Source organism: Hesperophylax consimilis, chromosome 17, assembly GCF_061612785.1.
Source record: "Hesperophylax consimilis isolate HC1 chromosome 17, BYU_Hcon_1.0, whole genome shotgun sequence".
NCBI classification, from domain to species: Eukaryota; Metazoa; Arthropoda; class Insecta; order Trichoptera; family Limnephilidae; genus Hesperophylax; species Hesperophylax consimilis.
Window position 1 is genome coordinate 4644821 of NC_142852.1, and position 23997 is coordinate 4668817.

Below are 23997 nucleotides of genomic sequence, written 5' to 3' on the forward strand. Positions count from 1 at the left end.
ACATCCCTCCACACTTAAATCAGCAGACACACAACATGATTATCTTAATAATAATTATAAAACATACATACACATATTTAATTATTATTTTACAACATTTTCTTTTTTTAATTTATAACCATGTTGATTCGGGAGTTGACTGCTGCTTATTATGATTTCTCTGTCCTTGGTCGAAGGCGCTCCTTCCAGTTCCCCGACGTTGACGCCACGGGTTCACTGGAGCTGGAAGGAAAAAGAGGGTCACCCGTTAGATTGTCATCCGAAACAAAGTCGGAGACATCGTACTCATCGAACGATAGCCTCCTCGTCTCAGACTCAGGGATTAAAATACTAGGGTTCTTTTCCCATGATACACACAGTTTTGACAACTGATCAAAATGTCTTTTCCAGTACATGATTTTATCATTCAATTTAACCTCAGTTAAATATTGTTTATTTCCCAAACCTTTATGTACTTTCCCTGGTACCCACTTATCATTGTTTTGGTCTCTAAAATCCCTAACCATAACTTTCTGATTAATCTTAAAATTCGTAGATACTTTGTTATTCCTTTTATAATAGAATTTCTGATTTTCCTGACATTTTGACATTTTCATTCTGGTATCTTTATCAATCACATTTTCCTTTACCTTCCCCCCTCTAGGTATAAAATTATTCAAATTTGACCTTAACCTTCTACCAAACATTACAACTGCTGGCTCTAACCCTGTTGTACAGTGTGGTGCATTCCTATAATCTATGAGAAAACATTCTAACTTCTCATTATAACCTGACTGAAATTTTTTTTCTAACAATATTTTCTTTAAAAAAATTTTACACGTTTTGACTGCATTCTCTGCCAATCCATTAGATTGAGGATGATTTATAGGTGTTGTTAATTGTTTAATGCCATTTAACTCGCAAAACTGTTTAAAGTCTGCTGACATGAATGCTGCTCCATTATCAGAAACTAAGGTTTGTACACTACCGAAATAACTGAATAATCTCTTTAAGATTTTAATGGTATTATCTGAGTTAGGTGAATTTACTTCCACGCAATCCAACCATTTTGAGGTTGAATCTATGATTACCAAAAATATTTATTTCCGATAGGCCCTACGTAATCTATATGAACCCTACTCCAAATTTCTTCCGTTATCGGCCATGGAATTAACTCACTCTTAGGTTGTGATGATTGAATTTCCGCACAACTTCCACACTCTCTAACTAAAAATTCAATTTGACTGTCTATCCCTGGCCACCAAAAATAGCCTCTAGCTAGCCCTTTCATCTTGGCAATCCCTAGATGAGATCTATGCAATAAGATTAATATCTTATCCCTTAAACTTATTGGAATTACTAACCTATGGTTCCAGAAAATACAATCATCAATTAATGATAAATCGTTCCTTTTTATCCAATAAATCCATTTGCAATCATCCTTATTGACTTTATTTGGCCACCCTGTTCTAAGATATTTTTTATCTCTAATAATAATTTATCCGTATTAGATTCTGCTTTAACTTCCTCAACATCTATTGGCATCTCGCTATTATTTTTGAATAAACACAAAATTCTTGAATCTAAGTTATTATTCTCCTCAACAGGATCTCCTACAGGTACGCGAGATAAGTAATCCGAACAATTTAATGTTGATTTTACGTATTGAACTTTATAATTGAAAGATGAGAGAATTACACCATAACGTTGTAATCTATTACAAGTTAAAACAGGAATTCCTTTTTTTTCACCGAAAATTCTACATAAAGGTTCATTATCTATTTCTAGAATAAATTCCCTTCCGTAAATGTACTCGAAAAACTTCTTAAAAGCAAACACAATTGCACAAGCATCGAGGTCTAAAATTGAATATTTCTTTTCCGCTGCTGTCAGTTTACGAGAAACAAAAGAAATAGGTCTTTGTAAATTATTTTCATACACATGTAACAATGTTGCACCCAAACCTTTTGTTCAGGCGTCCGTAACTACCTTCAAAGTAACATTTGGATCGTAATGTGCTAACACTCGATTATCACATAAAATTAATTTTATTTTATTAAAAACTTTTACGCAATCTTGATTAAAATCAAAATTCGTATTTTTTTTCAATAATTTGTGCAAAGGATCTAATAACATAGACATATTTGGTACAAAAGATCGGTAAAAATTTACCATTCCTAAAAAACTGCGTAGCTCTGATAAATCTTTTGGTTGCGCGACTTTACTAATTGCGTTCGTTTTATCTTCCATAGGTTTAATCCCTTCCTTCGAGATTTCAAACCCTAAGAAACATACCGATGAAGCTTTAAAATTGCACTTTTGAATATTTACGCACAAACCGCAATCTTTTAACCTATTAAGAACTGCATTTAAATTAGCATTATGTTCCTCTATCGTTTCTCCTGTAACCATAATATCATCCAGGAAAACCGCTGTTTTCTTCAAACCTTGTAGACATGAAGCTATAATATTGCCGGTGCACTGTTCCCAAACACTAGCCTAGTGAATTTAAATAACCCCAAATGTGTAGAAATCGTAGTATATTCCATACTTTCTTCGTCTAGTTCCAACTGTAAATAAGCTTGACGTAAATCAATTTTTGAAAATATTATTCCGCCCGAAATTTGTGATAATAAAACTTCTATCTTCGGCATGGGATATTTGTCAACAATCAACTGTGGATTCACAGTACATTTATAATCCCCGCAAATTCTAATGCTTCCGTCGCTTTTAACTACGGGCACGATAGGAGATGCAAACTTGCTATAACTAATCGGAAAATTCCCTCTTCCTGTAAACGGTTCAATTCCGTTTCAACTTTCGCTTTCAAAGCGAAAGGAATACTTCTCGGATTGCAGAATTTTGGTTCTGCATTTTCTTTCAATTTTAAATGAACTTTGAATTTATGGAATCTACCTAGCTTACTTGAAAATACCTCCGGATATTTACGCACTAACGTATCGACACTATTATTGTTTACGTCGTGAATATTATGCGTGAGTATTTCACTTTTCAACTGTGAAGAAACCGTCTCGAAACCCGTAAAACCAATGTTAAATTCTTTTACGAAGTCTCTACCCAGCACAGTGGTTGAACCATCCTTTACAACACAAAATTCCATTATTTTAGTAATACCATTGAAATTAATTGACAAAATTAAACATCCAAGTAACTGTAACTTACAATTATTGTAACCCTTCAGGGTTAAATTCTTCGGCTTTAATTGTACATCTTTAAAATGTTCCCAATAATCTTTATCCGATAGGATCGATATTCCTGCACCCGTGTCAAATAATCCTTTTATGATGATACCGTTATTAACTTTTAACGATAAATAAATGGGATCGGTATTTCTTGTTAACCTTGAATTTATTTCACTTGAATTCACAAACACAGATGAAACTTCCTCCCGTTTTTTTTCGCGACAATTTTTACCTAAATGTCCTTTGTTTTTGCAATTAAAACACGTCACGTTTTTTAATCTACAATTACTGGAATCATGATTATTTAAATTACAATATCTGCACTTCAACCGTTGTATACGTTCTACTGATTACTTTCTGGGAATTGTAACATTTTTGTCTTTCGCCCGCGCCGGTGAAGTAGAATAATTCCTACCTGCAGTTCTACTAAAATTTTGTTTACTTCTAGAAATAAGCCCGACACTCTCGGATTTAATACACGTAATATTTTTATGAAATGAATCCATTCCCGATGCGCACTCTAATGTACTTTTTAAAGTCAGCTTCTCTGCATCTAAAAACATTTTTTCTTTAATACGACCTTCTAATAAACCAGTCACAAAAACATCCTTTAAGTTTTCTTCCAGTCTGCTTTCAAATTTGCAGAATCTTGTTAGACAACGTAACCTAGCTATATAATCATTTTTATAGATTCCCCAACTTTTTGTTTCGCCGCAAAAAAATTTCCACGTTCCTTAAACACATTCTTTGAAACACCAATGTGGTTTCCTAATAACAAAAATATATTTTCAACCGATAATTCTGTTATTTTTTTTGGAAAACATAAATCTATCAGTATATTAATCGTGTCTGTGTGTAGGTGGGATATTAAAACCGCACTCTTTTTATCCTCAGATTTAAATTTGTCATCATTGACGAGGATCAACTGCTCAAACTGTAGCACGAACGTCTCCAGCCCGTCCCTAAGGTGACAAAACCTGGGTAAACCCACTCCTTCCATTTCCACACAGATTACCAATAATCAGACAAAACAACAACAAACAGCACTCAACTCACGAATCTGATGATTGATGCTGCCGCCGATCGCCGCCCTTCCGCGTCCGACCGTCTTCTGGCTCCGTCTGGATTCCTGGTCGTCCTTCTCGTCCGGTCACCACCGCCACGCCTTCCCGTGTCGGGTCCCGGTACAAGCTGCCTGGATCCGTTTTTTCATCCGATTTCTCGGCTGCTGATTCCTTGAGCTCAGTGCCTTGAATCTCCTCACCAGTTCCTTGCCTTGATGCTCTTTCAATGTCCGATACTGTCCGTGAAGCTGCCCCCAAATTATTATTTTTTTATGCGACAATAATCCCTTCCGCGGTGCTCGGTGGGATTATAACCAAACTATGGTTCTTTCAGCTGCGCCTACTGTGGTTCTTCCTCCAGGAAGAATTTAGCGGCTGTTCAGCTTCCTTTTTCGGCTGCGCCAACTATGGTGATCTGCCGTGCCGATCACTCAGATAATTTGTAAATAATATTCGGTTTGATACTCCATATTATTTGGGTTATTCAGTATTTATACAAATGGACAGTATTCGAGATGTTATTGCAAAGAGAGGACGAGTTACAACAGACACGCCTTTTTATACGTCTCGGTCATGCTGTCTCACTCAGATATGCTTCTTTCAGATATGTCTCTTTCAGACCGACAGACATACGTTCACCACAATAAGTAACATAATAATAAATAACCAAAAGTTATTTTAGAAGTAAATAAGTACATGCGCAGTAAGTAAATAAGGATTGTATCGAAACAGAGCTTCCACAAGGAATTATGATATAAACGACAACATGGGTGATCCAAAATCATCACTCTCAGCTAGTACGGAGATTTTGACCATTTTCTTGAATGAATTTAACGTACCTATAGTTTTTATATATTTTCTCCAAGCATATTATATAGCAACGGAGCTTTATATGAAAAACTCCTTTGTCCGAAGGATGTTCTGGTATACACCGGCTGATACATTAAAGAAGAACCCATTCTAGTACTGCGCACTTGTTGAGATCTTTTAGCAGTAATAGTGTTGTTGAAAATTTTACAGAGAGCCTGTATTATGTACAACTGCCTTATTGTCATAATTTTGCTTTCACTACATAATAACTTTGATGGATACATAAAATTTCTCTTATACATTATTTTTATAATTAATTTTTGCGCAACATCCTTCCATTATATCTCAAAAATATTGAAGATATTCAGGAATTTAAAATAAAATTAAAAAATTACCTAAAACTACTATAAAAGTCCATATCTTACTCTTATTATTATTTCCTTCAAATCTTGAAACTGTATTATTGATAAATCTTGCCTATTTCTTACTTATCCCTTTGGTTTTGCAAATATATTATTTACTTACTTACATGATTCCATATAATTGAGCTAGGATTCACTCACCAAACACAAGAGCCTCTTCTCTTTATGGTGATGAAAATCTATTATTATTTACCTTTATAACACTGTATAATATGTATAAATTGTATATTTATTGTAAAAAAACATACAAATATTAAATAAATAAAAAATAAAAAAAATGTTCAAAATGTTATAGAATACGTCACTTGCGTGTTGAGTATTCAAATGGTTCAGTTTATGATCCCAATCAATTTCGTTAAGTTTTGTTTTCGTTACTGAATATTCCGCTTTTCTGAATTCTAATATTTGCTTTGTGTTAGATTTAAGTTTTTTTTATATAGTTAGAATCGAGATTAGCAGTGTTTTATGATAAACATCTTCTGGTACTACTGAAATATTATTATGCGTAATTTTCAGTAGTATGTTGCTCACAGCTAAGTAAAGAATGCAATTATTTATATTATTACTTTGAGAGTTATATTGTTTCAAATTATAAAATGATAAAAAATCCATAAAGTTCCAATGGGCGGGATTTGATGAGTTGATGGGTTCTGTGTACATATAGTCACCGTTCTCATTTATTGGTGACCAATGTAAGTGAGGTAGATTATAATCTCCTACCATAATGAAACTTTCATTATTGTTATCTGTGATGCTTTGTTTATATGTGACGTAATATTTATGAGGTGTTTATTATCTGGTGGGATATATGAAGTGCATATGTGAATTTTTTTACCAGGAAGTGAAATAGTTACCCATATGTCTTCCGCTTCAGATCCCCATTCTATTTTTTGATCAGAAATTAATTTAATTTTAACTGCAATTAAAACTCTACCACCACGATTCTGATTAAGGTTATGATAATCTCTATCTCGTCTGTAAACATGGTATCTTGAATCGAAAAGTTCCTCATTAAAGATTGAATTGTTTGGCCATGTTTCACTGAGACATAGCTGTTTAATAGTACATTTTGATGAAAAGCATTCGTTTTAGTTCTGACGCCTCTTAAATTTTGATATTGTAGCTCTATAGATTCCATTTACAATGCAGTTAATATGAAAGTTGCTGATATGTTCTAAGCGTTGTTGATGGAAATATTGTATTTTTAAAAGGCAATCTGAAGCGCATGCTGACTCACTGCGGAATTTTTTTTTTTTCTTGTTCCTTCTTCATCTATGGATGTTCTCAAAAAGCACATCAAAAAGCCATATGCTGACTCACAGTGGCGACACACCTTTATCATTTTCCAAGTGCACATATTCTGTTTATAGGCAAGGCCATCTTACCTCTATATAAGATATATATTGGACATTAGATGGATCACATGCTGACTCACAGCGGAGAAAAACAATTTTTATGTTCCGAGTGCAACTATGCAAGTTATCAAGAGGGTAACCTGAAGAGACACTTGCTGTTTCACAGTGGAGAAAAAACTTTTTCGTTTTCTGGCTGCAATTATTCATGTTCTCAAAAGAAAGATTTGAAAAAACACCTGCACACTTACATTGAAGACTTATTTGTTTCATATGCAATTATGCATTTTCTCGAAGAGACTCTTTGACTGGACACTTTTTTGTTCCTTGTGTTAACATTCATCTTCACGAAAACTATTTACACAATAAATTTGATTCAATATATACTAGTGTTTCATTCAACAATTACTGCTTGCATTTCGCGGGTAAGAGATAAGCCGCCATAGCTCAGTGGTCAGAGCTGTCGACCGGAAATCGAAGGGACACGGGTTCGAGTCCCGTTGGCGTCATGTATCTTTTATCAGGAGATTTTTCAATGTGGATGAGTGTTTCAGGCGAAAAATTATTGCTTGTAAAATAATTGTTACCCTTTGTGCTATGCATAAAAAAAATCTTGTCTTTATAACATTAACTTACCAAAAAAATAATAAATAAATTTTAGTTATAGTTATGATATGTTTCACCAGAGAGTTTCCAGTTTATAAAATATGTATCATTTGTAATAGTCAAAATATTTATTATTGTAGAAAGCAATCACTTTGTGGTTTGAGATATTTAATAAAATAAAATAAAAAAATTGTTTGAAACCACGAGTTTCTAGTAATAATTTGTGCCCTGAAGATGCTTGAGTAAAGCGAAACCGGTCGGTTTTAAAAATTATAAAAAACTCGTTGTTTTAAAACAAAAATTATTTTACTTTGTTTTGTCAAAATATTTATTACCTTTCGATTTCTTTAAATTTGTTCTGAATCGCATTGTAAAATTATTGATTTAAAAAAAATGTTGATGTACGAAGTATGTGTAAAAAAGATAATTATGTCATACTACTTACACGAATATCAAAATATATATGAATATGTGTACAATAATGAATTTATTTTTTTATTCAAATAATATTATTACACTTCTAAATTGATTTTCAAAACTATAAAATTGTAGCAGCAGCTGCTAGTGCGTTCTAGAACATTTTTTTCTGTTTACCCTGTGGAGATCGCACCTTGTACCTACTAGAATTATTTGGTAAACACAGCCGCTAGGTAATTCAACCGCTCGATAACGTACTACCTGGGCAGACAGGAAAAAGTTCCATTGATTTGACTGATGACGATTTTTCTCTCAGATATTTAAAATGTAAGTATTTTTCTCCGTACATAACAGAACTGACAAAATTTAAATTTTGAAATTTTTTTCAATTTTTTACTAATTGAAAATTGTTGTCGAAATGCCTTCATGCAATCATACATTTCGTTACGTGCTTATAGCAGATATAATGCCGTTAAAGCGTTATCAACAAATTCGTAAATTTTTACACTTTGACAATAGTTGTTAAGATTATTCTGGTAAAAGCTATTGCCAATTGTAGAGAAAATTAGGAGGAACTGTCTGCGGCACAAGAATGAATTAAATATTGATCCTATGTAATGTAGTAAAGCAGGGAACAGAAAACAGTATAGTGGGGTTTGTAAGGGAGGAACTGTCTGCGGCACGAGAATGAATTAAGTATTGATCCTGTGTAATGTAGTAAAGCAGGGAACAGAAAACAGTATAGTGGGGTTTGTAAGGGAGGAACTGTCTGCGGCACGAGAATGAATTAAGTATTGATCCTGTGTAATGTAGTAAAGCAGGGAACAGAAAACAGTATAGTGGGGTTTGTAAGGGAGGAACTGTCTGCGGCACGAGAATGAATTAAGTATTGATCCTGTGTAATGTAGTTAGGCAGGGAACAGAAAACAGTATAGTGGGGTTTGTAAGGGAGGAACTGTCTGCGGCACGAGAATGAATTAAGTATTGATCCTGTGTAATGTAGTAAAGCAGGGAACAGAAAACAGTATAGTGGGGTTTGTAAGGGAGGAACTGTCTGCGGCACGAGAATGAATTAAGTATTGATCCTGTGTAATGTAGTAAAGCAGGGAACAGAAAACAGTATAGTGGGGTTTGTAAGGGAGGAACTGTCTGCGGCACGAGAATGAATTAAGTATTGATCCTGTGTAATGTAGTTAGGCAGGGAACAGAAAACAGTATAGTGGGGTTTGTAAGGGAGGAACTGTCTGCGGCACGAGAATGAATTAAGTATTGATCCTGTGTAATGTAGTAAAGCAGGGAACAGAAAACAGTATAGTGGGGTTTGTAAGGGAGGAACTGTCTGCGGCACGAGAATGAATTAAGTATTGATCCTGTGTAATGTAGTTAGGCAGGGAACAGAAAACAGTATAGTGGGGTTTGTAAGATCTATGATTTTATTCGAAAAAAAAAAACGAAAACTTTTAGACGAAGATTTAAAAACATTACTTATTGCTATGTTCTTCAAGACCTCTTTTAGACCCAGAATCCTTATAACTCGGTTTATCTATAAACTTTTTGATAACCTTGCCGAGTTAACAGTTAACAACTAATAGGATAGTAATTTTATTTTATTTTATTTTATTTATTTATTCGAGACACAAACAGGATATTTATAAAAACATTAATTATGGTTTACAAAATAAAAAAGTACAATTATAAATATCCCTAGACTAATGTGTCTGCAGCATCACATTTGCACATTCACATAAGCAAACATGTAAAATAATAACAGTATTTATTATACAAAAAATTAAACTTAATTACAAAGATTGAAGCACATAATAAGTAGAAAAAATTAAAGAGTACATATTAAAAAAAAAAAATTCTAAACCACTAATCAAGTTTTTTATTTATTTATTTTTCTTTTTTTTTTTTTTTAAGTACTGAAATCGTGGAGATATTTCTTGAAACACGTTATATTATTTGCAAAAATATCTATGACAGTGTGTATTTTAGCAAGATCATTGTATGATCGAGACATTCTAGACATAGGATTAAAATATCCAGTGTTATTGGCAAAAATTTCGGTCCAAAATATGTTCATATTTCTAGTATATTTGGGCCTGGCGTAAAAAGTGATTTGATTGACTAAGTTACTATTAACATGATTATTCACAATTTTGTAAAGCATTAAGAGGTCATTTATATTTCGTCTTTTAACTAAACTCTCTAATTTGAAATATGTAAGTCTTTGTTCATACCCATTTAGAAAATGGTAGACACCTGATCGATAAGACAAAATCCGTGTAAATTTTCTTTGTACAGATTCAAGTCGGGATATCTGTGTCGTGTAATGTGGATTCCAGACTGTTGACCCGTACTCAAGAACACTACGGATTAACGAATTGAATAGAATTATTAGGCTATTAGAGTTCTTGAACAGTTTAGTTGATCTTACAATAAAACCTAGTACTTTATTTGATTTATTTACAATGTATTCTATGTGTTGGTTGAACGTTAGTTTGCTGTCGAATATAATTCCTAAATCTTTGATCGATTCAACTGTTTCCAGATTGTGACCACATATGCTATATGAGTATAGAGTTTTGTTGGTGTTCTTGGTGAAATTTATAACTTTGCACTTAGCTATATTCAATTCCATTTCATTGTCAATACACCAGGCAGATAATGTGTTAAGGTCTTGTTGTAAGAGTTCACAATCTTCCATAGATTTAATTGCTTTATATATCTTGAGGTCGTCAGCGTATAGAGAAAAATTACAGTGGAGTTTACATGTAAGGTCGTTGATGAAGATTAAGAAAAGCAAGGGTCCAAGGTGTGATCCTTGTGGAACGCCCGACGTAACTAATATTGGGGAAGAGTTAAAACCGTTAACAGTAACTAATTGACTTCTATTTGATAAATATGATTCTAACCAACGAAGCAGATTTCCGTTTATGCCGATTTTATCCAGTTTATTCATTAAGATAGGGTGACTAACTTTGTCGAAAGCCTTACTGAAATCGGTGTATACGGCATCTGCTTGTGTTTTATTATTCATTGATTTACACAGAAAGTCCATATACTCGATTAAATTAGTGTTTGTGGATCGTTTAGCTACAAAGCCATGTTGGAAAGGGCTAAGTATGTGTGTTACGTGATTAAATATGTCTTTATATACAATGGACTCAAATAGTAATGGGATAGTAATGTGTTTGCCCAAGTTTTTAAACCAATTTTAAGCCTTATGTTTAAAGAAATTGTATAAAGGACAGTGTCCAAATCGCTTGCACTAAATATTAATTAAGAAACCCTTTTTTTTTTAAATATTTTGTACAAATTTTATTGTGATTTGTTCTCAAGGTTGCGGACTTCCCACAGTCAACAGGTTGAAGATCTGCTATCACTGTATTACTGTGCCCTGTAATATTTTCAATGCCCAATTGTGCGCGCGTTCTTCATAAAACAGTCGTTTTTTCCTGTTTCCAAACTCTATTCAAACCGCGTTGTTATACTTATCATCCCATGCCTGTGATGGTTATTGGTAAGTACTAATGCATATATTCATCGCTATTCATTTTGGTAACGGTCGTTATTCCGGTTTAGTTAGAGAATCATGGGGCGTTTTCTTTGTCACACATCGGAACTTTTAAACTGTCAATTTGACGTCTACTAATTATTAGATAAGTATTTCAAAGGAATTTATTAAAATAATCACTTAAATACGGATTAACGATATTTTGTTAAAAGCTGAATGGCGGTTGACATGTTTAATACATATAAAGTTATCCGACGATAAACAACGATTCTTTAAACCGTTGTTATAACTTCAAGTTCAAAATACCTCACAATTTACATTATTATTTCCCAATATGGGTTTTGGCTTGATTTTCGAAACGAAATCAAATATTAACATCCGGTTCAAATTAGAGTTCTGTTACTAGAAGCCTTATCTACGCCTGCGAGGCGTACAAAAAATCGTAAATTCTTTTTCTCTTTCTAACGGTTGAAGTTAGCGCCTCGTGCTCTTTAACCAACCCAGTGGCCGACGGGAGCTCGCCGATGGTACATGTATCACTAAGGTAAGTCCAGCCATTTTTGAGTTTTTGAGGTATAGTACGCCTGCGAGACGTATGTTCAGGCTTTGTGTTACTTTTAACTAAGATTATGTGTTTTTACTTTCGTTAATTTTTCGTCCATTTTTTGTTTATTTTGGCATTGTGTCTAATATATGAAACAGTAACGATATTTTGAAAATCTTAGACCAAGAAGATAGACTTTCTCTGGGAGAATCAGCTTCTGAAGACGAGGACAGCCAGTTTGAGGACGACATTCAAAGCGAAGATGAGAATAACTATATAACTGAAGCGGCTTTCCCTTTACAAGAATCTGCTCACACTGAAGAAGCAGACTCAAAATTGCAGAATCTGACCTAGCATCTGATTCTGCTCATGCTTCGAAATCTGCCAACTCAGGGCGAATTTATTGTGTTTCTGGAAATACTTTTCGCGGTAAGAATGGAAGCGGGATGTTTGGTCAACTAATAAGGGTCAATCATCTCACAGAACTTCAGCTATGAATATAGTCCGCACCTCTTGAGGACCAGCTCAAATTACAAATTAAATCTAGTGGGCACTTTTCAATCAAATAGGCGGGAAATCCACGAACAATTGAAGAACTCGAGATCTCGACATGTTGGCAGTTCTACGTTTTGTTTTGATGGCCCTCTTACACTTTTATCGTACAATCCAAAACCTGCAAATATTGTTTGCCTTTTATCTTGTTGTGATGAAAATGCGATAATTTATAATTCAATTGGCAAACCAAACGTGATTCAGTTCTATAACCAAACAAAAGGAGTAGATTCATTTGATCAAATGTGACCAACGTAGTAGCCAGGTGGCCTAGAGGTACCCACGATAGCCATCTTTTTAATAGTAGCAGCATCAAAGGAAGGTTGGAATGCGGTGAGTTTGGAGATAAAGTGATTGTGGGAGATGGTGGTTATGGAATAAAGCCATATTTACTAACACCCTTAAGGAATTCTGTTTCTCGAGAGCAAAATTTACATAAAGAAAGTCAGATCAGGACCAGAAACGTTGTTGAAAGAACTTTTGGAGTTGTTAAAATACGGCTTCCAGTCCTTTCTTCATAAATCAAAATGCTGGTAGGTAAGGTACAAGGGATCATTGTAACAAGATCAACCGCCTGTCTTCATAGACCCCTTGGAGGAGGTTAACGATGTACTGGTGCAAGCACTAATCTTTAACAGGGGAGATGACCACGTTCGTCTAACCCTCATTAGCTCATATTTTGCCAGATTGATGGACTAATAGATAGTAAAATATTACCCAGCACAAAAAGCCCTATCTTACCTCTTTCTGCACCATTTAGCCTGTCGTCCCATGTGTCGGTAAGAAATCCACATAAGCCGAGTGCTGTAAAACCCTGCGTTGCAAGAAAGGTTCCACAGTAGACCGCCTGTTTAACTGTTTCCTTACTCTACTTCTCTGTGCAGAACTCGGTTTATATTGATTCTTTACCAACCCATGGAACAACAGGCCAATTCTTAGCACTTTCTGTAACATCTTCCGCCTGAAGACTCGAAAACATGTGTACAATCTACCTCTTGGTACATGAGCAAAGATAATAAAAGTCTTTTGAATTTCAAAATAATAATGTCTTTATTCAAAAATAGCTGTACCCCGCCTCGGGTTGCTGTGGCTCAGTCTGTTTTACCTGTCACAGGTGTCATCTAAATAATATAGGTATATAAACACACACGCACATTCGAATGCAACATTGTGTCTAAATTTCAAAGCAATCAGTGAAGAACTTTCAAAGATTTTCAACAAACGACCATTTACATTTATATATATATATACATATATATATAGAGATAGATAGTAAACATGTACAAAATAATTAATGTAACGATAAATCTTCTATTTATTTTATACTTAAATGTTTATAAACTTAGTAAATTACTTTCTTTATAATAATAGAGAATACATACTATTAGAAATATTTTGAACAACTATCTCACATATACATATATGTAATATGCATTGGATCGTTATTGAATGTGAATAACTTAAGTGTAACTGCATACTCCTAACTTATTTCATAAAACAAATAGATTACCAAGATGTAATATATTCTTTTATTGGTATTTTACATAAGTGAGGAACAAAATATATCAAAATAATATAACAAATTAAAATAAAAGAGAAAATAAGTAAGGCACCTACCTACACTGTAGAAATTGAAAAAAAAAGATAAATAGACAATTAGAAAAAAAATGAATAAATCTGAAGGATGCGGGTTCAATTTCCATCGGCGGCATATATTTTTTCTCAGAGTTTATTTATTTTTAAATATGTTTGGGTGTTTCAGACAAATATTTATTGATTATAATAATTTGTTAATATAAATTCAATTCAAAATAAGAAAATAAAGGTTTAAAATAATAATTATGGTATTTTCCAATTACGTCCTAAATCCTGTATCTAAATTTCGCTAGTAAACAATTAGTTAATGTTAATTAAGTATTAATCTTAAGTGACCTACCAGTTAAGTATGGTACTGTATATGATCTCCATATATAGTTAGTAATAACATAGATCATTCTAGAAATGTATAACATAGTAAATCACATCAAGGTCGCGACTTGATTAGCGATTGTGATTATTTATTTTTTATTAATGCCCTGAAAAAAGTAAAATTATACCAGAATACTCTCTCGGAAGAAATAATAATTAACAGCAAAAATACATACTTATACAATGATAAAGAAACATTTAAGAACATAATATAATGGACTACATAATTGTGTGCGAATCCATTCATTCATCTTGTTCTAACAATAATTGACAAACACTAGAAAGAACACAAAAGATTATACGACCCATAAAGTAAAGGTCACACAGCATTAAAAATATGCTTAATATAAAAACCTGGACGTGCCATGCATAATATTGTATAAGATGCATATTTATTAATTTACAGTTTTAAAAGGAAAGAAAAGAAAAATGTGGTCTTACTGGAGTACCCCGTCGTAAGTTCACAATGTACATTTGTTAGTATTATCATGTTATATAATGTAGGTTATTGTGAAGCCAGAAAATACTTCATAAGAATTGTGTACATAAAAAAGAGAAAAATTATTAAAATTAATATGAGTACATTAAAGAATTCACCCAGTAAATAGTGAACAGAGGGTAATAAACTGATTTCATCTCAGTTTAGTTTTAGCATGACTCCGATATTACTCGTTCTTGTCTCAATAATCCTTTCTTAAACCGGCAATGGGTATGTATAATAGGGGGCGCTCCTGTCAAAAGGATTGGATTTGGATGCTTAAGTTAGTAGTTGGAATCTTAAAAAAATGTGAAAATGCATTAATTAATCAGATTATCTTAAATGAAGAACTGACATAAAACTAGGAAATATTGTAAGTTCTTACATGTGTCTCTTTAGTTTACTCTGTTGATAAGTTCCATAGTCACACTCTGAACATAAAGTGGTTTTTCTCCACTGTGAGTCAGCATGTGCCTCTTCAGATGACCCTTGACGCATAGCTGCACACAGAACATGAAAAAGGTTTTTCTCCACTGTGAGTCAGCATGTGGCTGGTTAGGTGGCTCTTTTGATGACATGCATAGTTGCACACTGAACATGAAAAAGGTTTTTCTCCACTGTGAGTCACCATGTGCATCTTCAGCTGACCCTTCTGACAACACGCATAGCTGCACACGGAACATGAAAAAGTTTTTCTCCACTGTGAGTCAGCATGTGGCGCGTAAGGTGGCTCTTTTGATAACATGCATGGTTGCACACTGAACATGAAAAAGGTTTTTCTCCACTGTGAGTTAGCATGTGCATCTTCAGCTGACCCTTCTGACAACACGCATAGCTGCACTCGGAACATGAAAAAGGTTTTTCTCCACTATGAGTCAGCATGTGGCTCGTTAGGTGGCTCTTTTGATAACATGCATAGTTGCACACTGAACATAAAAAAGGTTTTTCTCCACTGTGAGTCAACATGTGCATCTTCAGCTGACCCTTCTGACAACACGCATAGCGGCACACGGAACATGAAAAAGGTTTTTCTCCACTGTGAGTTAGCATGTGCATCTTCAGCTGACCCTTCTGACAACACGCATAGCTGCACACGGAACATGAAAAAGGTTTTTCTCCACTGTGAGTCAGCATGTGGCTCCTTAGGTGGCTCTTTTGATAACATGCATAGTTGCACACGGAACATGAAAAAGGTTTTTCTCCACTGTGAGTTAGCATGTGCATCTTCAGCTGACCCTTCTGACAACACGCATAGCTGCACACGGAACATGAAAAAGGTTTTTCTCCACTGTGAGTCAGCATGTGGCTCCTTAGGTGGCTCTTTTGATAACATGCATAGCTGCACACGGAACATGAAAAAGGTTTTTCTCCACTGTGAGTCAGCATGTGGCTCCTTAGGTGGCTCTTTTGATAACATGCATAGTTGCACACTGAACATGAAAAAGGTTTTTCTCCACTGTGAATCCGCATGTGTCCGTTAAGGTCGCTTTTTTGATAACATGCATAGTTGCACAAGGAACAAGTAAAAGGTTTTTTTTTCCACTGCGAATCAGCATGTGTCTCTTTAAATTTCGCTTTTGAGCATTTGAATAGTTGCACTTGGAACAAGAAAAAGGTTTTTCTCTTAAATGGGAGCTTACGTTCATTGCAAAATTTGACTTGGGAGAAAAGGAGTAGTTGCGATGGGGAGGAGTGTATCCTTTTTCCACAAAATGCGTCTGAAGATCTGTCGACAAATTTGAAAAATAACATCGATGAAAATGACTCGGTTAAACTTATTTCCTAAGCTTAGAGTAAATAAGCGAAGTGAGTTCCTAGAAACATTAAAAAAATAGGAGAGGCCGTATTGTTCAAGTTTACAATGAAAATTGGTTTTACCTGCTGCCTTGGTAATTCTCCCAAAGCGTTCTAAGCATTCCTCTTTAACATCCGGCAGGTCTATGTCAATTTTCATATAAGTAAGCCCCGCTTCATCTTGTCGGGGTCCGAGATCCGCGTTTATGGTAACTGTCTCCACATTTATGCTTCCTGGAATAAAATAGGACAATAAATAAATTGTATTTTTGCATGGCCAGCCCCGAACCAAACGTCGCCTGGCGCAAGTTAAATTTTGGCTGCCCTAACAGTCTAAATTAGTACACGCCGAGGCACGATATCACTGAAATCGATAAAATGATGATTTGTGTTTTATTGTAACGCGGTATTTATCAAAAATAATATAAAGGGCCATGTGTTAAATATTAGGTTAAATATTCGACGCCCGGAGCAAACTGCTCCAAATGCACCCACATGGGGGCAGCCCTGTATCTTCTTACCATTGATATAAAAAGAAGAAAAAAATTTATTGAAAAAAAAAAAAAAAAATTTATACCAATGATCAACAATGTAGAAGCGGGAATTTGGATGGAAATTTTAAAGGTTAATAACAGATAAAAATGACCTCAGACGTCCGCTTGAGGGAACTTCTTTAAGACATAAAAAACGCTGCTCTAAAGCACCGTAAGTAGAGAGTTTAAAATCAATGGGATAATGTTTTCTCAATCGATATTTATGAATTTGTAGCGATCGATACTGCTAGAGTATTCCAGAAAGCCGAACAGTTTAAAACGCATGAGCTGAGAATGTACGAGACATTTTACGCAACAAATTTCATCGCGTAATGTAAATAGGTACCAGCTACCTATTCGCGACGTCAAAGCGAGCTACCTACGACAATTCTTTGCGAGTTGGACTATGTACATTTCGCGCATTCTCTAAAAGGATCTAGCCTATTGCCTAGGCACAATTCCAGCGCCATCGAAACTACCAGAAGAATCTCGCTGAAGAGAGTGACCCGTAGTTTACCAGTGGTCTCACGTACTTAGTACCGCCACCGGCTGGGCTATATAAGTAGGCCCAACGCAGCGAGTAGTTAGTCATTTTTACCCAGTTCCCGAAATTAAGGTTCTATATTTTACACGTATGCAGTACAACTAACTGGCTGTTTGAGTACTATCAGCATATTGCAAGCATTCCTTCTTTACGGCTGGGAGGTCGAAATCTAAATTCGAAAATGCAATTTCATCTCCACATTCTTCCTGGAGCCCTGGTTCCGTCTTGATGGATATAGTATCTGGCTTCAGTAGATCCATGGTCTGCTTTGGTAGAGTTTGGTATTTTGTTTAACCCCAAACAAATTTATCTGAAACAGATAAAAGTTGTAACGGAATTTTAATATAAATCAGTTTTTAAAATTTGGCTTCTTAAGTCTAAGCAAAAGTACACATTAAAAAACCTTGAAGTTTTGACAATGGTTGAGAAAGACGTCGTTTTATCTTGGGTAAATCTTTTATTTATTAACTGTTATATGTACCGCCATTCCGTTGTAATCCATCTGTAATAAAACATATGTAATACGTATATTTGTTGTAATTTAAAAAAAATGCATTTGTAATAATAATCTAATAATATGTAGATGTCAAATTGACAGTTTTAACATTCTGCTGTGACAAAACGCCCAATGATTCCCTAACTAAACTGGAAGAACGGCCGCTACCAAAATTAATACGATGAATTAAAGTATTATTACTTACCAATAACAATCACATGCATGGGATAATAAGTTTAACAGGGCGGGATAAACAGAGTTTAGAAACAGGAAGAAAGACTGTCGGAAAAGAAAGCACATGTCAAAAAATATATAGGTTATGCATAGACAAGAATGAAGTCATAGACAATTAATATAATTTTCATGAACCTGGCCTTTTAAGAATATTACAACTTCTTTCGACTTGCGTCTTGTAAATATTATAGCGCTAGCATATCTTTAATCTATTAACAGTGAGAAATCCGTGACCCTAAAAAAAACACAACAAGAAAAACGAAATCAAATCGTTTCTAATCGAATATTAGGTCAAGCAATTCTGATTTTGTCCATTGTACACTTCTTTTACACATATGGGTCAAAATTCCTTTAAAATTCATAAAAACACTCACTTGAGTCAAGTTAGAGAAGGGGTTTCCATAAAAGTTTTCTGTGAAAGGTAATTCCCCACAAAAATTTCGATATTTGCTTCCCCACAGTAATAGGGTACAATCACTTTTTTTTTTTTTTACCAAAAATTAAAGAAAAAAATTACAAACTATAATATTCAAACAATTTTTTTTTTACGGTAGAAATAATCTTTCAACGACGTTTTGAATATTCACATTTCAAATTAGGGCCAAAACGACTTCTTTCGCGCGGTTTTGGCTTGTGACGTCACAACACACCCTTTGTTTGACAGCTGACATTGTCGCCAGGATCCAGTAGTCAGTCTTCAGTTGATCATTTGTTTTTCGAAGAAAATGTCCGCAAACACCGTGTATAAATACTGTATAGTACCAAAGTGTACAAATACAACATCTTCGACACCAAACAAATTATTTATACATGTCCCAAATGATGTTATTATGCGTAAAAAGTGGTGCTACGCGATCAAAAGGTGCATTAAAAAAAATGGTGTACTTTCTGCTAAATCTCGTCATTCTTGCTGTGAAGATCATTTCAATGTAAGTAGCTAAATTCATTTTTGTGAAATGTATATTCCAAAACAAAAATCTGCCCTAAACTGAGGGTAATTGTAATATTTTTAACGACGTTAAGCCTTGTAGAAAATTTCAAAGTGCTTATAAATTTTTTACATAAAAATATGTTTTGAAAGAAAAGCCTTATTCATCCTGATGGGTAGTGGATTATATTGGGTACGAATTAGACTACATAGTTTTACAATATTATATTTTATCATAATAATGTCATTTCAGGTTATATGTTAAGAAATCTCTTAACAATCGTGTTACAATACAAAAGATACATTTAAATTTAAAAACAATATTTTGTACCTACATTTATTATTATTTTGTAATTTTATATTAAGTTATTATTTTAATAATGTCATTTTCTTCCATGTAAAATGTTTTTGGTAACTATGACTGTAATTCACAATAAATAAATAATTTTTTTGTTTTGTATTTACAGCTCCAAGAGGATTTAGAAAATTATATGGAAGTCCAAATGATGGGATGCAAAATGAGATTGAAAAAAAATGTGATCCCACATATTTTTGCCTGTCAAAAAAAAGTTTTACCAAGCCTAAGGCAAACAGGACAAAAAAGATTGCGTGCCGGGTTAATTCAAGACGCGATGATAATGGGGGAGCCCATGAGGAACGCACCATTGGACCCAGAGCCCTCAACATCTACAGCAGCTAGTCTTCTCTCGGAGCCCTCCACTTCAACAGCCATTCTCTCCCTTCCAGAAGCTGCTGATAGCCGTTGTAAAATGGTTAATCAGGCGGTACAAGCAGATATTCGCTGTCGTGTTACCTACAGAAGCAAGTCTACTTCAACCGTGCCAACAATGACAAACACGGCATGCTCACCATTGAAGTTCTCACCCACAAAGCCTGTTTCTGCAAAAGGTGGCTACTGCGAGCCTACTCATCATAATATAGATATTATGTCCACTGGTTCCGAGGACAATGATTCAGATTACACTCCCTCTGCATACTCAGACAGTAACAATTTTGATGGGTCCGAGATTGATACTGGACTTGTAAATCTGACCATGAGAAAATCTTTCATGCTTGTCATAGAGAGAAAGCCTAGACTCTGTTTAGGAATCCCTAAGGAAATGTATCACAGTATTTCTATTGTAGTTGCCAAAGCACCTACAGAAACAATTAATGTTTTAATTGCACTTAAAAAAATAAGGTTAGATGATTCGTTCGCTATTCTTGCGCTTCACTTTGGTTTGTCGGCGTCCTCTGTAGCACGGATTTTCTCCAAGACTATCAAAATATTAGCGACTTTATTTCAGGAACTCATAATTTGGCCAACCACATCCGATATAAGAGCTCAGCTACCAATATCCTTCAGGGCAAGGTATGGCAATGTTCAGTCCATAATAGACTGTCTAGAAATACAAATAGAAAAGCCCTCAAATCCGATTCACCAATCCATGTGTTGGTCAGAGTATAAAGGATGTAATACACTGAAATATCTAATTTCGTGTACACCAGATGGTCTGGTAAACTATGTTTCATGTGGCTATGGTGGTCGTGCGTCTGATGCAATTATTATAGAGGACTGCGGTTATTTGTCATGCCTGAGACCTGGGATGACTGTAATGGCGGACCGGGGTTTTAAAAATATTTCCCATATTTTGCAGCAGATGGACTGCGAACTGATTCGCCCACCGAGTGTTTTTGCGAATGTTCAGTCTAGCCGCGAAGAAGTAAAGCAGTCCAAAAGGATTGCCGCATTGCGCATTCACGTAGAGCGCGTCATAAGTAGAATTAGAGAATTCCAAATGCTCAGAATGCATGCAAGTACTGACCATAATCATATTCCCGTAATTGATTACATTATTATTGTAGTATGTGGTCTTATTAACCTGCAAGGGTTACTCATTAAAATGTAATATTGAAATCAACTGTTGTTTTATTTGTGTGAGACCCTCCCGTGTGATGATGTGCAGGTGTTATATGATTAGTACATCTGCACTGATCTGTATTCCTTACCGTGGGTAATGAAAGGATATATCTTACAATATTAGTTAAAAACTGTATGTAGGATGTGAAGGAAAAACTGGTGGAAAATGTTTTTTTAAAATTTTATTTAACTAAAAAAAAACACTTACAGGAGATACAAAATAGATTAATTTGAACGCTAGTAGTAGCTATGTAAATTTAAGATTCTTATAAATAGCTTGGAACCAAAATGTTAGGCATTTGTCCATTAAATCTAAACAGTAATTTTTATCGTATTCTACATAACAGACAATAACTTCTTTCGAACTTTCGAAGTCTGGCTTTGCTACACAATACATACCTTTACATTTTTTTGCAAAATGCATTTGCAATTGCATTTGGGCCATGTACTTATCACTAGGTTTGTCCATGGTGACCGTGAAGTATCTTCTTAAAGCTGTATCGCTACTTGGACATTTCACTTCTACAATGTAATTTTCTCCTACTGCATCTGGAGAAGCTCCAAAAAATGGATGCTGATTAGAAAGAATCAGGCCGCACTTCTCAAACTTTATTTGAAGTATTTCCTCCACTTCTTTCAACACTTCAGCCTCTAGAAGTCTGCCACGCCTAAGAAACTTAGTTTCTATTAGTTTAGCACCTAGAATGCTCTCAACGAGTGAGCCTTCCATGGTTTGGCAATGAGCAGCTTCATGGGCTTTAGATGCGGTAATTCTAGCGTATCTCAAGTTGTGCCACAATGGCTGAATGCTCGTACACCAAGCTCGATGCTGCTGTCTATTACTGACTTTAAAAAAGATCTATCGCCCTGCGGCAGAGCAGCAGGAGCAGCTTTCCCTAAATCGCTCGCCTTTATAAATTTCATTGTGGTTCCTATAGCAGCCATCTTAGACCGCTTCCAGTAACACTGAGTGGATGTTTTTGGAGGGTCTTCGCTTCTTCGGTGCAACCACGATAATAAAGTTACCACATGTTTGCAACCGCCTAAAACAATAACAATAATTAGTATTATAGCCAGTAATGTAATGTTGAAAAGAGGGACACAAATGAATCAACAAACAAAAATACGAGTAGAAGACTCTTCTCTTTCACCAACCTTGTGATGCCGGACAATCTTCACATTTGCAGGACTCGATTACTTCTTCTGCTTCGTTGCATACCAAAATTACAGAATATGCCTTCGTGCGGACTCTGTGCTCTGGAGTTACCCGGGCCTTCACAGTGCAAGCGGCACCAATACGTTTCACTTGGACGTAACCGATGGCACTGTCTCCGTAACTCTCTCTGCAGGATCTACAAATTATAATTACATTCATTATTATAAGGCACAATATATCTTTGTACTATTTCACAGACCTAAATATTATACTTTACTGAAAGTCAGTTTCAAACATGAGGAGGTTAGGTTTTACAACTGTCAAATTTTACTAGAAAAAGTAAATACTTATATAAAACGTATTACTTTAATAAAAGTATTGCTCGAAAATCCAATATATATCATGAAACATTACATACTCATCATAATAGTGATTTACTTACCGTAAAACTTTAACGCCTCGCATTTCTGCACTAAAAAAATCAATTTGCGAAAAGAAAACTGCCATCATAATCGCGTCGATTTTTGGCAAATTATCAGACTGTCCTTGTAGAAAACCACTGTCTGTCATGATAGTATGTATTTAAAATATGTGTTATATACAAACAAATGGGTTTAGGATTGATTACGACTATCAAAATCAAACTAATTCAACAACTTCAACAAGCAACTGGAACGAAAACAACTTGAAGTGGGACAAGTGAGTGTGTTGTGACGTCACAATTCGCTAGCCAATCATGTCTCGTTATCGATATTTGAATTTCCATACAACTTAATAAGTGAATTAATTAATTTAATAAATTTTTTTGAGGGTTTTAAGTATGATTTTCGAGTTTAGTTATATTTTTTACATGTATTACATGCATTGAAAACACTATATTGCATGTACTGCATGTACCCTATTGTTCAAATCCATGTAGGGGCAGTTATTAAAAAATTTCTGAAGGAAGTAATTTACGCCAATATTTATTCGACTCCATGGGGGGGGGGGGGGGGTTGTAAATAGCTCATAAGTATTTAATTCTTGGTCCCAGTATAAACTACTTTTGAGTTTTTTGGAACAAGGTATTATGTTGATTTGTCCAAAGTACCACATGAAAATGCCCGGTTCTTTTACTGGCTACGATAAAAACTCCTCTCCTAGTAGTAGTTCAGTATATGTTAATCATTTTCCAAGAAAAAAATGAAATATTTTAATCAAAACATAAAATAATCGTGACTCCCTTTTTAGCAGGACAAAGAAATTCTATTTTCCGATAAAGAATTCATGACTTATAATGATCTTGAATTTAATTTCTTAATATAAATGTATAAATGTAATTCTAAGTAATCGAAATAAAAAATGTTGTGTTCTTCAATTTTCTGTTAAAAGTATAGAAATTACATAATTCGATTACGTCGTAAAATGCACGTCTTCATATTTCATATTTGATAATCTAAATGACGGGTTGTTTAGAAGAATTTTTATTATTCTACAAAT

At 34.6% G+C, this 23997-nt stretch overlaps 2 protein-coding genes across 2 annotated transcripts; one reads left to right on the forward strand and one right to left on the reverse strand.

Annotated features, from left to right (window-relative positions):
• The first annotated feature begins 20289 nt into the window (after positions 1-20289).
• Positions 20290-21351, forward strand: LOC149415817 (uncharacterized). The gene has a single exon (XM_089641725.1). It carries the CDS (start codon positions 20290-20292, stop codon positions 21349-21351), a length of 1062 nt encoding a protein of 353 aa, XP_089497851.1.
• A 224-nt stretch (positions 21352-21575) lies between these two features.
• On the reverse strand, positions 21576-23223 carry LOC149415818 (uncharacterized). The gene is made up of 4 exons (XM_089641726.1): positions 22961-23223; positions 22518-22714; positions 22186-22405; positions 21576-22135 (listed from the first exon to the last, which is right to left on the reverse strand). The coding sequence occupies exons 1-4, from the start codon at positions 23086-23088 to the stop codon at positions 21610-21612; spliced, it is 1071 nt and encodes a 356-aa protein (XP_089497852.1). The 5' UTR covers positions 23089-23223; the 3' UTR covers positions 21576-21609.
• Positions 23224-23997: the final 774 nt, after the last annotated feature.

Bases quoted from the DNA above. Each gene is read 5' to 3' on its own strand.
- LOC149415817 (XM_089641725.1), top strand. From the start codon at position 20,290: ATGACAAACACGGCATGCTCACCATTGAAGTTCTCACCCACAAAGCCT.
- LOC149415818 (XM_089641726.1), bottom strand. From the start codon at position 23,088: ATGACAGACAGTGGTTTTCTACAAGGACAGTCTGATAATTTGCCAAAA. The intron at 22,406-22,517 runs GTTGGTGAAAGA...TTATTGTTTTAG, and splicing joins AGATTGTCCGGCATCACAAG to GCGGTTGCAAACATGTGGTA. The intron at 22,136-22,185 runs GCTTGGTGTACG...GAGATACGCTAG, and splicing joins GTAATAGACAGCAGCATCGA to AATTACCGCATCTAAAGCCC.